Here is a 17,376-nt window from a genome sequence, read left to right as displayed (position 1 = left end):
AATTTTAGAAAACACAAGTGCATAACTCGATATGTTAAAAAAATATGCTTGCCTCCGCTTTTTTGTGTGTTATTACGTCTGAAGTGCTCCACTTTGCCCCAGGTTCCCCTACTTACCGCCCCGCGAGCCGAATTCTGCGGGATTCAGCGATCCGGGGGCAACGATAGCCGGCCGTAATCGGCGGGCGGTGAAATAATCGGGGGCAAGATCTGGTTTCACAATTTTCGTGTAAAGTGCAACGAAGCGGTTGACGCAACCGCGGGATACATGGACAGCTGTCCGCCGGCTCCTACCATTACCCGCTGCCTTTTCCTCCCCGCGAGGAGCCGTTGCTTTTTTTCGTAAGTGGAGGAACGTGTTATCGAGAGGAACGGAGGGAAAGTTCTGGCCGCGCTGGACAGTCGCCGCCAACCAGCTCGCGGGATTCGACGCGGGGTGCTACGAAACAAGGTGAACGGGTTTGCCCAGCGCATTGTGTGTGCATTTCGCTGATCAGCGTGCCGCGGGACGGTGCTAGTCTTCGTGGATATTTAACGAACGCGACTATCCCTAGCGCGCAACCAGCCGCGTACAGAAAGTTCGTTTCGGGGGGGGCCCGAATTCCACGCGGGCCTGGGTCAGCGGTTTCTTCGGTTTGCTGACACGGACCGCCCCTATCGGCGCGTCATCGTTCCGCGCGGGCTTCGATCGCGATCGGGCCGCGATTATGAGTGCCGGGGCACGCGAGCCAGACCTTGCCCCCTGCTGAAGTGAAAAAGGAAGAAATTCGCCAGACCTGTCGCGCGACCAGATAAAACGGTAAAACTGGCCAGCGTCCCGTCCCACAGATCCTCTCGCGGCTGACGATCGTGCATGCGGAGAAGTGGGATCTCGTGAATGATCCGAGGCTGGACGGGGACACTGTGACGCTCCGCTGGCAAGGTAAATGTACCTTGAAATCGCTGCTTCGACGTGAAATCGAGTAATTATACGTAACGCGAACAGGGGTATAATTTTTCGTGCTGTGGAAAGTTTCGGTTTTTCTACGATCTTTGCACCGCCGCTCATGAGTACCCATTAGAGCGCCTGCTCTGTGTGGAATAATGTTCTAAATAGCGCTGCGAATTCGCCTCGAATTTAACTCTGCTAAATTTTACTCGACTCGGCACTTTAAGTCGCAACGTGCAGAGTGTTTAATCTGTACCAAATACCGCGTTCCCTGCGAACAGAACAGGTGTTTTAATAATCGTGAACGGCAGTGTGCATGCAGGTCCGAGCGTTTTTATAGAGTGAATCCTCGAATAATGTTTGTAGTTTAAGCAACAACTTCAACGGCTTTCTAGTTGCTTGCGCTTAGCATTGTTTAATTGCCATGAAATTATTTTCCGACTTCGCTGGCTGATGGGCTTACTGATTTCCGCGAGTGTACTTTATAGAAATCAGGAAGTGTGGTGGAGTCGAGTGCATAATAGTACATTGTGGCAGAAAAAAAGTCCTTTGCAATGGAGTCTCGCTGAAAGCATCTCCTGACAGTTCAAATGCCGTGGTAGCAATTATTCTTGCGAAAGAAGCGTACGGTTTGGTGGGGAAAAAAGAGCGCTGGAGACGTGTCAACATCGCCCGTGACACGGAAAATTTAAATCGGGCAATTCATTAGTCGGATAAGTGTTGCTTAGGTAATAGATGATCGTCGAACGACCGCTTCTCTCTTCGCGTGGGTTTATAATCGACAGCCAAGAACTGCTGCGTGAAATTCGTGAAAAATACGCGGGACCGTTTTGGTGGAGGATGTAGCACGTGAAAGTGATCCTAGGATTTGGAACATGAAGCGATCTTTGGCACGGCCAGGGTCCAGTTGCGAGCGTCCAAACGTTATGTCAATACTCTCAGATGTAGAATAGACAAAGACTTTCTCTCCAGCGCTTTCTCTGGTCCCTGGTTCGCGATCAGAGGTACGCGCGGCGCAGCAGAGACACGGGCATCCGAATCTCTCGGAATTTTATGGACGCGAGAAAGAAAGACGTAGTCTGAGGTGTCTTTCGCTGGTGCGAAAGATTTCGAAAATCATGGGACACCGTGAAGCCCCAACAGAACGGTTTGAAAGAAGTCTTTCGAGATCCTTTTTTACCATAGCACTGCGTGAATATTAGTCATGCCATTTCTGCTGTTATTCCTTTGCAAAGCACGTTTCATGTTGTCAAGACCTGGGTAGCGTTGTTGAGGAAAGTATTCCGTTCTCATAGTTGCGGTATGTTTCACAGAGAAATGCCTGCCATAAAACTTTTCGGAAGGAAATGGCTGGCTGCGACCGATGATCTCGTTTACCCGGGTCTGTTTGAAATTTTCATTCGAACCGTGTGGTAAGTAGTCCGCTCTTTTGTATGTTTTGTGTGGCTTGATTTAGTTTGCGGAATAATTTAACGATATCCTCGCGATGAAACGAAGAGAAGGTGTACACGGGGAGAATGATGCACTTTCCTCTTCACTTCTCTTCTTTTGGTGGAGCAAGAGAATTTTTCAGTTTTGTGTAAGTGCTATTCGTTTATACGGTTTTAGTAGAATTCTGAGCTAACAAGGGGAGGACACCATGTGGTAGACACCGATTTTTATGAGCCTTGGCACGATGGATCTATGTCGAAAATAAGTAAATAGGTATCCCAGTGTTTCAGCCAATAGGCCTTAATAATAGAGATATTTGCATGTAAATTATTAAAAATTTAGGGTTTTAGTGGGTAAAAATCCCACACTACCCTGGCGCCCGCGCAAGATTCCCTTCTGGAGGCGTCGGGGTGCCTTTTGAAGATGTCTCCACGTTAAAAAACTTTGTAAATTTGTTTATAAATTTTTTTTTATAATTTTTTTTAACCTGTGGAAATCTTCAAAAGGCACCCCGACTCCTTCAGAGGGGAATCCCACCGGGGGCGCCAGAGTAGTGTGGGACTTTTACCCATTAAAACCCCACGGCCACTATGAAATTTAGAATAATTTCCATGTAAATATCTCAATTATTAAGGCCCATTGGCAGAAACGCTCGGACACCTATTTTCTTGTTTTCGACACAGATCCATCATGCCAAGGCTCGTAGAAATCGGTGTCTACCACATAGTGTCCTCCCCTTGTAAGTACTCTATACTGATTTTAATGTTTTTTAAGTCGATGTTGATTAGTTAACGAAAAACGACAGCTTGATTGTTCATTAACGTAATTCTGGGAGAGAAGGACCATGTATTTTAAAAATACTGAATATTATACCTGCCAGGTCGTGTGTTCATATTTAAATAGAATAATAACAGAAACTCACAATCAGTTGAATGCATATAAAATATTTCGTATTATTATGAACAGAATCAATTCTCCTGAAATACTGAAAGTCGATGTTATTTAAAATTTCACTAGTTCCACATCGATTTTGATTTATTAGTCCGCTGATGTGATTACAGAACGTATGTTTCCTTTCGCTATTAAAATCACCTATTTTATACGTGCACTTCGACCTTTTGCAAGATAATAACGAAAAATTAAGTTCATAACGTAAACAGTAAGCTCAGGTGAGTAAAGAAGTCTCCACGCGCAATAGCAAAGCGAAAAAAAAACTGACTCAGACATTTACAAGCTGTACAAGTCAAGGTTTATTCAGATTTTAGCCGCAGCGTCTAAAGAACATGTATGGTACGCAATCATTCCATAAAACACTGTCCGAACGTCTCAGGCAATAATATTGGCTCGATACCTTCAAGTGAATACTTGAAGACTGAAGATATGAACGTAATGTCTTTCGAAAAATTAGTGACCAAAAAACTTATGAAGAGCTAGCAAAACTTCATCCTCACAAATTATCAGTAATTGAAGAGTCCTTGTAGAAAACGCTGTAAGCGCCAAAAATAAAAAAAAACAAATTTATTTAAAAATGTTATACGTGCCAATGGTAATACTATAGTATAGAATTTAATTTTTGGCACTTACAGTGTTTTCTACAAGGGGTCTCCAATTATGAGAGAGGCCTAAGTAAAAAATGTGCAAAAATTAAAGTCATCATATTTTTTTTTATTTTTCAATACGCACAAGCGCAGAGGTAATATGTTAAAACAAAGAATATACTATAATACGATAAATATACTATAATATGATAAAATCAGTAGTAGCGGCTCGTAAACTTTTAGTATCTGCAAGCGAGTTCTTTTTTAAATTAGGTTTTGCTGCACTTACTTAAAATTAAATAAAAAGCTTGAATGCTTAAACTTGTTGGATTTATATTCTCCTTTACAAATTATTCGCGATTTTTATCGATAAAAAGTGCATTTATTTTTATCCAAGATGAAGGTAAAAACTGGAACCACTTCGATTACTGCGTAAGTAATGATTCTAGTGACAAATGTTTCAGATAAAAATTGAATAAGTATTTTCGAGGGGGGCATAATTTTTCACGTGAATAGTTTTCTTGTAAGTGAATGTGTAGCGGGCACGCGATGGTCAAGTTTGTTTTATTAACACTCGGTTGTCACACTGGCAAGGAAAGATCCCGAACCCGCAAATGCAAATAAATCTGAGACTTTGTGAATATGTAGGGGGTTCCCTCCTGATTACAACGCAACTATTGTTTGCTGCCCAAATTCACTCTAAGGGGGTGAAATTGGCCCCTTAAATTCCGGCTACTTTCCGATTTTGTGTTATAACTCGCGAACTGTAAGAACTGTGTGTTGCCAAATGATAGTCCTAATTAAAAGAAGTAACTTTTGTCTGGGAACTTTTTTTCCATCTCTTACAGATTGCGAGTTACAAAAAAGCGGAAAATAGCTGAATTTTTAGGGGTTAATTTCACCCCCTTGGAGTAAAATTGGGCAGCAAACAAAAATTGCGTTGTAATCAGGGGGAAATCTCCTACATATTTACAAAGTTTCAGATTTTTTGGAATTTCCGGGTTCGGAGTCTTCCTTTCTGGGTCAAAATAACCCAAGACTTTCAGGTAAAATATCTTTGAGGCATCACTGAAAATGGTACTACTGGCGCCATTTAAGTAATTTCATGCATCCTTTACAGGGTAAGGGGAATTTGATTTATTAAATCTTTTTTTATTACTTTTTTTATTGGTTCTAAAGTACCATGTCTCAAGAGTATGGCTGTAAAGTTTTAGCTAAAAAGTTGTTACGTACGCAGACTTATCTGTGGCATTTTAACCCTTTCGGGTGTATGGAATGCACGCGACCCGGCGGGGTCACAGTTTCCTGCAGTGGTGTGGTGTAGCCGAGGCTTTCCACGAAAAACTAAGATTCAGTTGAAGATATCCATGTCCCCACCACTTTCTAAGCCCAATTTCATAGTAAGGGAGAGGGGGTAGGTTTGGGTCAGATTTCATTAATCTCTAAAATTGACCAAGACGAGAGAGAAACGCGCTTTACACTTGAACAGTTATGATTAGTAAGGTTTTACCATCAATGTTCCATCATCTTTTTTATTTTATTATTTCAAAGAAATCTTTAAAATTATAAAAGTGCTAAAAGTAATTATTTGACCGATAAACTCCCTTGTGTGCAGTTCATTAAGAAGAAAGTGTCTGACCCATACATCCCGCATCTGAATGTTCATAATAAGGCACCTGTGCTGGTCAAGCCACGAGTTTTATGTTACAATTTATAAGCTATAACTGTTGCTTGAATATAAGTTCGTCTACTAAAATTTCTACTAACATTACGTATGTTATATAAGTTTATAACAGTGGCTTACTTCAGTTACCAATTTAGATTAAACTTACTATGAAAATGCACTTTTACTTGTAGATTAATATGCACTTTCACATACTTCTCGCTTTGATTAGGAATGTTCCTACTACTGCTGTAACGAATAATACATTATGCGAATAAGGTATGCCTAACAAGGATGGAAATACACTAACTGCCCCAAACCTACCGACTCTCCCCTACCTATAATAAAAAGGTCTACAAATGCATACTCAGGGGCTCATTTCAAGTCTAGTACCTTTAAGCCAGGAAACCACCGGGAAGCTAAGCTATGCTATGCGATGCTAAGCTATGCCATGCTACGTTTTAAAAAAATTAGCTTCAATACATTCTTATGGAACCATTTCCACCAAAAGCTACGTTCAACCATAGCATCGCATAGCACAGCTTAGTTTAGCTTCCCAGTGGATTCCCGGCTTCAGAGGAAAGAAGTTAGGCATTATATTTATTAAACTCTTTGAGACCCCCGCATTCACATACATTGAGCAATTGTAAAGACCAAGCTTGTACAATGTCCTTTGTTATTTCTTACTCAGAGATCTTTTATTAGAATCCAATCATCATTCGAATTTCCAGTGTGAGACAAACCCACAAAGATACATCTTTATTGCTGCAGGTGTATCGCATAATAAAGTGACAATGCTAAACTAACATTCCTAGTGGCACCTGTTCATCCATGACAACCATGTTCTGCGGCTCCCATTGTTAACCAGGTACCGGTTCTTCCGCAACTAACAATCTCCAACAAATGATCTCAAATCCTCGGCTTTGCAGCCACCAACCACAATGCCCTCAGCCTCGGCTCGTAACAAAATATTAAAAATTAAAAAAATTATAATTCTTTGAGCAAAAGAACGTTCTGCAACTCAATTTTCTTTCAAACTTGACCTGCGAAACCATTCAACATTTTTCACTAAAATTATTATTTACGCAGTAATCGAAGTAGTTAGGTTCCAGTTACTTGCTCCACCCGTGTACAGTGCCAAATAATTAGCAGTTACGAATTACGATTCATCATTTTCATCTGACAAAGGCAATCTTGCCGATTACACGCAATGCAATTAAATCAGTCGTCCAAAGATATCATTCGTTGTAATACAAAATTTGTTTTGTTCACAGGTTAACACTCATTGGAATCGCCTGCGTTAGATACTACCAATACACATGGAGCTGTCAGTTAGGCGGAGAATTGGTCCGCGTGTACCTCATAGGACAAGTAGCACTGCTCATCACGTCTCTTCTGTTCATGCTCATCATTGTCAGGCAGAGCGCGAAAGGATCTATCATGGAAACGCGTGCTCGTAAATGCGTCGAGCCACTCTTGACAGTTAAGTGAGTGAGCGTTCGAAAATTACATAGAATTTCCATGCCGAAGAAATCATCGGTTTCCATACTGACATATTGTACACGTGCCGCGTCATGAACCGCGTTGATAATTTCATCGAGATAGGTATTTCGCACATGCTGGCAAATGCCAACTTTAGAGCTACTGCTACCAACAATATGTGCAGCGTGAGATTCAAGTTTCCCAGTCTACGGTGGTAAAAAATTATTTTTTTACGACACCTGCTGACGCACACTACCCTCGGGGTGCATTAATAACGTCATCATATCCTCCTCGATTATTGATATCGTACCGTACAAAGGTGCGCACGAAAATCTGACCAACGACTTCACTGCGCTGTGCTTGCGTACGAATGCTAATTAACAAAGGCAAAAACGCGAGCCACTTAAAGTCTCCTCTGAGAAATCCTTCGTTGGAAAGTTTTCTCACGGGAATTGTCTGTGTTCTCTGTCAGACGCAATGCCTCTGACACTTTTATTATTCGCAACGATGAAGCCTCATTGGCGGTGAAACCGTCGATCTGTCTCCCAACGTTGTCGCAGTACTTAGAATCTCCTGTTTACGATTCCCAAGTGACAAAAAAGCCATCGAACTTCTTCTGAAGCCAAGCCGCCTTGCGCCGTAATTTCAAAGCTGCACACAGGCAGGGTTTCTAAGAAAACGTGAAATAGGTTGTACAATGCGTTTAACCGGCTAGAATAAATTAACTCGTGATTCTTTAGAATGGATTATGGACTTTGCTCCTTCGTAGAGATCGCAGAGTTCTGAAACGTTTCCTGGTCGCTTCAATATTGTCTCTACAAGCAATCGCATAGAGGCACCGAAATGTATTTTTAACACTGATTCCGTATGTTCATTAAGAACCAAATGTTTTCGCGATTCCACAGGATATTACTGCTTCTACCCGAGATATCATGGAACGTTTTAGGAAGTCTGTGGATGTTTGGGCCGAAAGTGGAATGTGGCTACGATCACTACACGATCACCGTCGTGCAAGCGCTGGTGCTGTTCGACTGGATCCTGATCGGGCTCACCGTTTTCGGCCTGGCGTTGATTTTCGACCCGCTAGGCTCGTTGGACGACAAGAATCTGGAGAGCTTGGCTGAACACAGCAAGGTTTCGAGCATCTGGCTTCGCAGATTCAAGTTTCTATGGTGGATGCGAAAAGACGAGAGCGCTAACGAGACCTTTCAACATGTCGCTGGTGAGACATAGGTACGGCTGGCCTAGAAAGAGTCCTGCCGCATTGAAATTAGAACGTGCTGCTTCCTTTGCTCTGTACCTTTCCTGTGAAAAGGACGTTACACGCGCGAGATCAGGCACATCGGATGTCGGGAGAAATCTTCTTGTGCAGGTTGAGTCGAGTAATGAGTTACAAATTACCGTTTTTGAGATTATTAAGAGGGAATGATGTTAGTCAAGAGTTCAGGACCGATTCTGTTGCTCCCTTGTTGAGGAATTAATGTAGCAGTGATCTATGTATTGATAGAGGTACTTTAATTATTTCCTTGAGGACTCCTATCGAGGGACATTAATTATTTCCTTGAGGACTCCTATCAACGGACATTAATTATTTCCTTGAGGACTCCTATCGACGAACATTAATTATTAACGAGTGTCTGGGATCGATTCCATCGTTTTCTCAAATTTATGTAACGTGGTGTAAATATTCATAGAGATAAGTCAATTCTTTTTTTTTTAAGATTACCAATATTGGAAATTATCCGAATGAACGGAATTGATTGCGGTTTTTTATTAGAAAATTAATGTCGAAATGATAAACACATGCATAAAGGTAACTCAATTATTATCTTGAAGATTAGTAATGTCGGACTGTTCGTCTTAAAATATATAGTCAACCGCTAAACTCTAAAACCTAAAGGATACGTATTGTGGATGTATATCTATTGCGCTGTTCTTGGTGGCCTCTGCTTCCTCGTAAAATTAGTAATAAATAATTACATCACTTTATAATTTGTATTCTACTTAAAATATATTTTACTGCAAGACTTGATGTTCATTGGGATAAAAATCATCATCTTGGAATGGCAGTTTTTAAATTTTCGAGGAATCGTTTTGCAAATAGTGAAATATGTATTTCTTGGAGTTTATAACATATTTCGAGGAGAACAAAAACAGATATTACAGACACTCGACTAATGGCCCCTGTATAGGGAACGGTAAAAATATTTTGTCATGCTTTAAAAAGTGATGTCTCGGAAAAGTCCCAGATAACAAAAATGACAAACTTTCCTTTTTTACATGGAACAATATATATATGAATTTATTCATCATGGAATATTTCTATTAAAAACAGATAACGTTCATTTTAAACATTTTTCCATATCTTGCATGACTATAGATATAACACGAAAAATACCCTTTGTTTGAAGAACTTTATGAAGTGATAAAACACGTCACAGAAAACAATATGACCTAGACATCATTTTAATGATCCTTTAAAACAGTGTAGGTACATTCCCTTGTAAAATAATTATCAATTCTTCCACTAGCATTCAGTGGAATATAAAAAGCGAGCAGTTGGTCCCCACAGTCATCAATTATATTATTTAAACTCCTTTTAAATTATCATTAAATAACTGAAAAATATACACACGTTCCTATACACTGTTTAAATATTTAATACTAATTGCAGTTAATTTATAACTCCAAGCATGTTCGTTTTTTATATTTTTTATCCCACCTAAAAATTTTCGTAATAAAGGATACTCTTCGTTACATTTCCATAACTACGCATAACACGGAAAAATGCTCGAAATAGAAGATATCCATTTTTAAGAGAAATATTTAAAGCAGCAAAAATGTTCATGCCCTTCCACTAAAAAATCAAGCACAAGGCTTGCGTATTGCTCTCTGATATATGAGATGCGAACTTTTGTCGCTACCTCTACTAACTTCCTGGAGGACAACAATTTATGTGGCCCACCCTGCAGATGCAAATACGAATCGTATGCAAATCATTTGTGAACAGTTTTTAAAACCAGCCGTATGGAAATTTAACCATGACCTACATCAGAATACAAACACAGCTTCCACCGAGCAGGGCTATAAAAAGAAAAGAAGTAGGCAGAAAATAGTAGGAAAGAGAAATTTGTTTAACTTTTTCTACGTTGATAAATTCTTCAACAATTAAAAATTTGCATCCCTTAAGCTTTTCTACGTGGTACTGTTTTCTATACAAGTATCATTTAAAATCTCTTTAAATTTTAATTTCCACTATACGATAACGATATAAAAATTATAATTTGTATTACACCATGAATACATACAACGTTTCCCAGCTCGCAACGCTGAGTGTTACCTCTGTTCTAAGATTCGCAGTAGGCAGGACTTTTTTTAACGGGTTAATGTATGCATGAAAATTAGACGTATCTTCCTCTATAAACAAACTAACCCTTCAACTATTAATGGTAACTAACAATACAATATTATTTTGTAAGAGTGTTAGGTCATACACACTAAGAATTTTATTCCCAAAATCATTAATGCTGTTCACGTAGTGTTTCCCAACCTTTATTTTGTCGTGATCTTTTATAATATTCAAAGAATCTGGAACCTCTCTCGCCTCTCGCCCCCCATATAAGATAAGGTAAGGTTTTAATGAGGTAAAGAAAACATATTAAAAATAGATATTTCAGAATATAATGCTAACTTAATAATATTAAAAAAAAAATACAAAAACTGGGGCAACCCTCCAGAAAACACTTCGGGACCCACAGGTTGGGATTCGCTGTGTTAATAATAACATCTAACTCTTAACGATTAAAGCCTAAACACTTCAAACACCTCTTAGTTTGGCTCTCTGGTCTAGCTTTCGTATTGATTATTTCTTTCAATGGACACATCTAGAAACTTCATTCCTTTAGACTGACGTATTCAGTAACTGCGGAATTCATGGCTTTTGAATAAAACGCACGAAGTGTACCGGGGTACTGACTATTCTCTATGCTGTCATTTTGAATCTGTTGTCCATTGTGATTCTATGCGATGATAAAGATACGTTTTACAGGTTTATTGACTTCATTGTTCCGTGGAACGGACCTGGTACCCTCCGACGTGGTGGCAGGATGCATTCTGCTGAGAATTCGACAGAAACGTGAAACACACGACTTGCGTCGTCTAAATCTCCTTCATCATCCAGTATATACCATGGGTATGTATTACAGTTACGTTATACTGAGCAACTCTAGGAACTGGGACAGGCTGTAGCTTCTTTTTACACGAAGACAAAAAGAAGTAATAGTAGAAGGAAAGTTGGATGTCGCAATGAGAAGTACCTTGACGTATGTAGTCGCACCTTTTTTTTTTTAAATGATAGCCACTTTTCCTATACATGACGAGATTTTTCTTGTTATTCTGCGTGTAATTATACTAAGGTACGACTATTGGAAACGAAATTTTTTGTGAGATATACCTATCATATTTTACGTCTGTGTATAAACTCTCAGGTTTTGCGTTGGAATTTATTATGCAGAACTTTGTATACCGTTGTACCAAAGAAAAAAATGATGTCTTGGTAAGATAGTCATCGTTAGAACAGTCAACTTTACCCTCCATCAACACTAAAGGTACAGCATGCTCCAGTTTCTAGAATCACTCTGTTTATTTCTTTAGTGCGATGACTTCGAAATAATTCTGACAAAGGCAGAAAATAATTTTCCTAATTAACACGAAGTATCAGGTTTCCTTGTGCAAATTAATGACATAAGTGTTGAGCAATGATTACTCAAACAGATTTTCCATTACGTACTTCTGTGGTATTGATTAATGGTAATAAATTCGAATTTTCATCGTAGATGAATCCGTCATCTTCTCTGATACACCGAGTTGGATGTCCTTGGAGAACGCGCTTCATTACATAAAGCTTTCGATAGCTTGTTACGGATGGTTATTCGTCCTTTACAAACACATGTGTACAGGATATTTTCATATTATGCAGAATTTAACCTGTTGCGCTTGTTTTAGGTAAGTATGCATAAGAGATTATATTTCCAATGAACCGAAACTATCATCCTACATTATTCCACATCAGTGGAAATCATATTTTACACGATCTTATGATGATTTCAAACCTGTTGCGCCATGGAGATATATTTTTATTAGATTGATCAATTAACTTGATAACATTATTTAATATGAAATATATTTTCTTACATTCTTAAAACGCAGTGTTCAGTATCAATATAACTTTTCCTGATTGTTATCTCTTGTTATATTACAATCACTGATTAATATCTTAAGGGATTATATCTATCTAGAGGCCTGGAAGAAAGACACTAATCCAGGAAATTGTTTTAGAAAAAGGTTTCTACTTAAAGGTGTATTTATGAATTAGACTTTTTCAAATTTTGATTGAAAAATAATAATAACTAAAGGAGTATTTATCGGAGTCAATTCGATAATAGACTCACGATACTGTTCAGAAATTTCGAAATGTAAGAATTCATTTCTTGCAAGGGTTTTAAGTGTCATTTAGCGTATTAACAAGAAATAAAAAACAAAAAAGCAATCGAAATTAAAGTATTTGATTAGCGATGAAAATCTGTATTGTTTAAATAAATTGAATTACAGAAGGAAGCGTCTCGCAATCCACGGTGACAATTGTTGCTACTGCTATTTGGCTGGTGTGAAATCTTTGTCAGGCTTATCCGTGGACGATATTCTCTTTGCCTCGTTTAAAAATCATTTATGCGAGGTTGGTAATTTTTGCTTCTGCTTAGCTTTCGAAGTGACTCTACTTATCTTTATTAAATGCTTACAGATACCTTTCTGTGTAATCGTGGATCACAAAACTAACAATATCGTCATTGTTATAAGAGGTTCTCTATCATTGCGCGATATACTCACAGATATCGCCGCCGATTCTGATGTCTTTGAATGCGAGGGCCTCCCACCAGGTTCAATGGTAAAAATGAATGTGAAATACGAGCCATCCTAAATGTTTCTTAATGAAGATACTTATATTTTCTTAAATTATCGAGGGATGAAATATGCACGGTAACGTAAATAATATGATTTTGTCATAAATTATTTATAATGCCAAATGTTGGTATGCACAGGCACATAGGGGAATGATAACTGGAGCAAAGGTGATTTTGAGGCAATTGGACGAACACAAAATTTTGGAACGAGCGTTCAGCACTTTTCCGCAATTTAATTTAGTGATTACAGGTAATCTTGAATGCCATACAGTGCTAAATATCTGACATTAGTTGTAAATATGGGGTACACTCGATCAGTCCCTTTAACTGTAATATTTTGGAACCCGAATTGTGATAAAAAATGAGATTGTTTTTAGAAGAATTTCGTAATATAGAGGCAACAAAAGACGGGATATTTGATTTTTATTTTTGTTGACAATGAACGTTACATTGTCAATTTTTCGAATTTCGACTAAAAACTTTGCTCGTGTATTACAACCATGAGGTATAAGAAAATGTAAACAAAAATTCTCGTTTAAAGTAAAAACTCCATTTGGGTGGACACGATTTTTTCTCTCGATAAAAATGCAGTAGTTTAAATAGTTGAATATATCCCATTTTTAAACTACACCTCTTCGTATTCAACATATTGATCCTAATACTATTTTATTTTATAAAATATGCTTAGGTCATAGCCTAGGTGCTGGACTAGGTATTCTCTTAGCATTTTTGTTACGACCTCGATATCCAACTCTGAAAGTCTATGCATTCTCTACACCAGGTACGTCTTCCCAAACCAATTTTGAATTAAATCAAGTTAAATTTTATTACAAATTTATCTTAAAATAAATTGTAAGTTAAGTGGGTACTAAAATTTGAATAGCACTTTAAAGTTGAAATTTTGTAATGAGGTAAAAACAAAATTTTTATTAGCGGGTCTACTCTCCCGAGAGGTTGCTACGTTAACGGAAGAATTCGTCCTAACGATAGGAGTGGGAGATGACTTTGTAATGAGGCTAGGTGTTGACAGCACAGAAAATCTAAGAACATCTTTGCTCATGACGCTGCATGCCTGTCAACTGCCTAAGGTAGTAACGAATCATCAATTCCGTTTAAAGTGTTTGAATCACCCATTCGTGCGTCATTTTCTAAGCAACCACAATAATTACGATTCTATTTTATATCATACGAAGTTACTCTTGCTAATTTACATGTAATGATTCAACATCGAACATTCACGGTTTGAGACAAATTCATCTGTGATTCGATGTTGAAGAAAACATTTTTACTCCTACTTCCGAATAGCCATTCATTTTTCGAAATACTGTAGCATCAAAAACCTACACAAATTTTCATAATTCAATGCTTATGACAGTAAATGTTATATTTTCAGTACAGAGTAGTCTTAAACGGACTGGGCTATATTTTGTTTGGTATCCCTGAAAAGGATCTTAGCAAAACGTGGCCTACCTGCAATATAATAGCTACTTCATCAGGGCAATCGCCGTTACTTGATGAACGAGGGACAACCAGATCGGAGGTAAAGACGCAACGAGACTGTAACTGTCTGCCGTTTTGGTGTTCTCATCAAACTGAAGTAACAAGGATTGTTCGCGTAACATGTGCAGATTAATAGAATTTTATACTGTATTACAGGAGGAGAATAAATACGAAGAGGATATTACGAAAAGGAGGTTCTCGAAAGTAAAGCTATACACGGGCGGTAGAATACTTCACATAATAAAGACCAAGCCTGAAAAGTCGGAGGGCACAAGGTTTGCTATAGCTCCATTTCCCTTATTTATATGTATATTTTCTGAAGTATTATATTTACCTCGATACGAATGCGATACAATTCTTATTTGAGTTATTAACCACTAGATATATTCCTATATTTACCTACTCGAATGTTTTAAGTATTTTGAAAGAAATCGCGAAGCTGGAAAAACTCAAGTAGGTAGGTAGCTTGAATAAATTTGATCTGTTCAAATATTTTGGGTATATACTTCGCAAAATTTTGAGTTGCTCAAACAACTTGATTTTAAAGAATAAGCTGAATTTTTTTCTACTTCTGGTAAATACGATATACTATCCAGATCGATTTAAAGTTATAGAGAAAACCAAACGTGTAAATTCCTCTTGCTAAAATAAATCGAAAAGTTTTTTATTAAGATTCAAGAAATTCATTTCTAAGCAACAAGGAATTAAAATTTATATTTAAATGTCAGCTACACAAAAATTATATATTCCATTTGCTTTTGCCATTTTAGAGACATTTATTACGCCATCGAATAGAAAGTCTCCACTTTAAACCATAGTAGAGAAAATTTCCTCGTCTTATGGTAATTTCAAATTAAAAAGCAGACGCTGTTGTCAGCATATCTGATCGCCATTATAATATAACTTTACGACACTAGCAAACAGTGCTAAATTTTTCATATTATCAGCTTCCTTTCTCCCTTTTTTATCATCGATTGGAAAAATGCAATAAATTCGAACTACCTAAAATGCTTATCAAATCTCTCAAAATATCGAATAATAAATAGATGCGGGCTGGAAAAGTGAGTTTCAGTTACTCTGTTTGCATCAATCGCAGTGATCGGATTTATTCGAGTTAGGCACCCTAATTCTTTTCGAATTACTTGAGTTACTAAACACCTGTTCCAGTCGCCTTGAACTTCAATTTACATAAATGTTTCGACTATTTGGAGAATTCTGTTATGCAAATATGTATGATATTATGCAATATTTATACCTTGTGTTATATATTTATCTAATATTATGTGGTATATAACGTTATACAATATAATTGTTCAGTCAAATGTTACAAATAACAATCATGTTTTTTTAGCGAGGTGCAAAGCAACAAGAAAGAGAAGAAATACGAAATGCGATGGGCAAAGCCTGAAGAATTCACGGAATTAATTGTAATGCCACGGATGCTTTTAGATCACTTACCAGAAAGTATAGAACGAGCCTTGACGTCCTTAATGGAACAACAAAGTGACCTCCCAGTCTACTTTGATCCTTGACGCGGCCTAATGATTTCTCAATTTTAGAAACGAAAAGAAGCTAAAAGACAAATGGACGGAAATGTACAAATTACGCGGGAAATTTATTTTCTCCGTAACAAATTTTCGTACGCAACGAAGTTTAACTAGTTGCAATTAATTTGTTTACTTTTGTACTGTTGTAGCGTTAGGAGGTCTAAATTTTGTCCTCGAAATTACTAATATTGTTATTTATTTGAATTTTCTAAATATGACGCAATAAAGGTCACATTTGGATATTAATATTTCCTCCCTTTTAGTATTATTGCGATCGTAAATGAACCGAAATAGTTGCGGAGTGCATCGCAACCTTTATTTTCAAACCGAATGCATTGCAACCGTTACTTCCCACTCAAATAATAAATAATCGAAACGAGTCGTTGGCAAAATTTTAAATTCTACGAGTTAATAATTAACGAAGTACGAAATGCTAAAATAGGATTAAGTTTAATACAGGGTATCCCATGTAAATTAGACGGACTGTATTTTTAAAACGGTTGGAGATACAAACAATTAAGTATTTAAGGCAGAGTTAAATGAACTTAGCTGCTGCGCATTTTGATGTTTTATTCCGGCGTGAGTTTTTGCAGAGCCGGGTTTATACTTCTAAATTTTATAATAATAAATATTGTTGCCAGCACCGAGTCTAGGTACTGGAGGACATCGCCTAAGTAGTAGTGGTGCTTGCACCCGAAGAGAAGACGGTCGGTCTGTGCTAACGACGGTGCTGATATCGATCTTCTGTCAATCTTGGACCGACCATCATAGAGTGCGTTCCACTTACGCTCAAATCGCTCGCAACGCCCGTGATTTTCAGACCGCGCGGGCGGTTTGGGCGTAAGTGGAATTCGCCCGTAGTGAACCCTAGTGGCATTTATTGTTGGCATTTTGATGGCCAACTAATTCCCAACTTGGGGATACTGTGGGCCACCAGAAATGCTACTAGGGGTAACAGGATTTACTGATTCTCATATTGTATAAATTTAGAGTTATCATTGTTTATTGTATAAAGTTAAATATAGTTGTATCTTCGTGTAAATTGTTAATCCTAAAATAAATCCACGACCATGACCAATGAGGAAACTCTGCAACGGCACAACAATATCTATGCATAGGGCGGCCCTATTATAGGGCCCCGAAAAATTTACGATGAGCTTTTCGTGATCCGCGGGGCCTTTTAATGAAACTTTATAATAAAAAATATATATCTAAGCATATGGACGCGCAAAATATGCGATAAGCTTTTCGTGAACCGCGGGGCCTTTTAAAGAAACTTTATAATAATAAATATCTATGCATAAGCCAGCGCAAAATTTACGATGAGC

At 38.0% G+C, this 17,376-nt stretch overlaps 1 protein-coding gene across 3 annotated transcripts; it reads left to right on the top strand.

Moving 5' to 3' along the window:
- The first annotated feature begins 379 nt into the window (after positions 1-379).
- LOC143373557 (diacylglycerol lipase-beta) lies at positions 380-16,294 on the top strand. 3 transcript variants are annotated; one of them, XM_076820937.1, is made up of 14 exons: positions 380-921; positions 2,241-2,339; positions 6,834-7,046; positions 7,947-8,263; positions 11,090-11,233; positions 11,877-12,045; positions 12,652-12,775; positions 12,842-12,985; positions 13,140-13,251; positions 13,690-13,782; positions 13,935-14,089; positions 14,395-14,541; positions 14,658-14,776; positions 15,853-16,294. In XM_076820937.1, exons 2-14 carry the CDS (start codon positions 2,245-2,247, stop codon positions 16,031-16,033), a joined length of 2,013 nt encoding a protein of 670 aa, XP_076677052.1. In that variant the 5' UTR covers positions 380-921; positions 2,241-2,244; the 3' UTR covers positions 16,034-16,294. The 3 variants fall into 3 exon arrangements, with proteins under 3 accessions (XP_076677052.1, XP_076677053.1, XP_076677051.1); XM_076820938.1 differs by having other exon boundaries at positions 429-450; XM_076820936.1 differs by lacking the exon at positions 380-921 and having other exon boundaries at positions 2,230-2,339.
- Positions 16,295-17,376: the final 1,082 nt, after the last annotated feature.

This window comes from Andrena cerasifolii, chromosome 9 (genome assembly GCF_050908995.1).
Source record: "Andrena cerasifolii isolate SP2316 chromosome 9, iyAndCera1_principal, whole genome shotgun sequence".
NCBI classification, from domain to species: Eukaryota; Metazoa; Arthropoda; class Insecta; order Hymenoptera; family Andrenidae; genus Andrena; species Andrena cerasifolii.
The sequence above is the reverse complement of the archived record's forward strand: the minus strand, read 5'-3'. Positions and strand labels throughout refer to the sequence as shown.

Coding starts and splice junctions, on each gene's coding strand:
- LOC143373557 (XM_076820936.1), top strand. CDS start 2,230: ATGTTTCACAGAGAAATGCCTGCCATAAAACTTTTCGGAAGGAAATGG. Junction 12,986..13,139: donor GCCTCCCACCAGGTTCAATG/GTAAAAATGAAT, acceptor TGGTATGCACAG/GCACATAGGGGAATGATAAC. Junction 14,542..14,657: donor GAGGGACAACCAGATCGGAG/GTAAAGACGCAA, acceptor ACTGTATTACAG/GAGGAGAATAAATACGAAGA.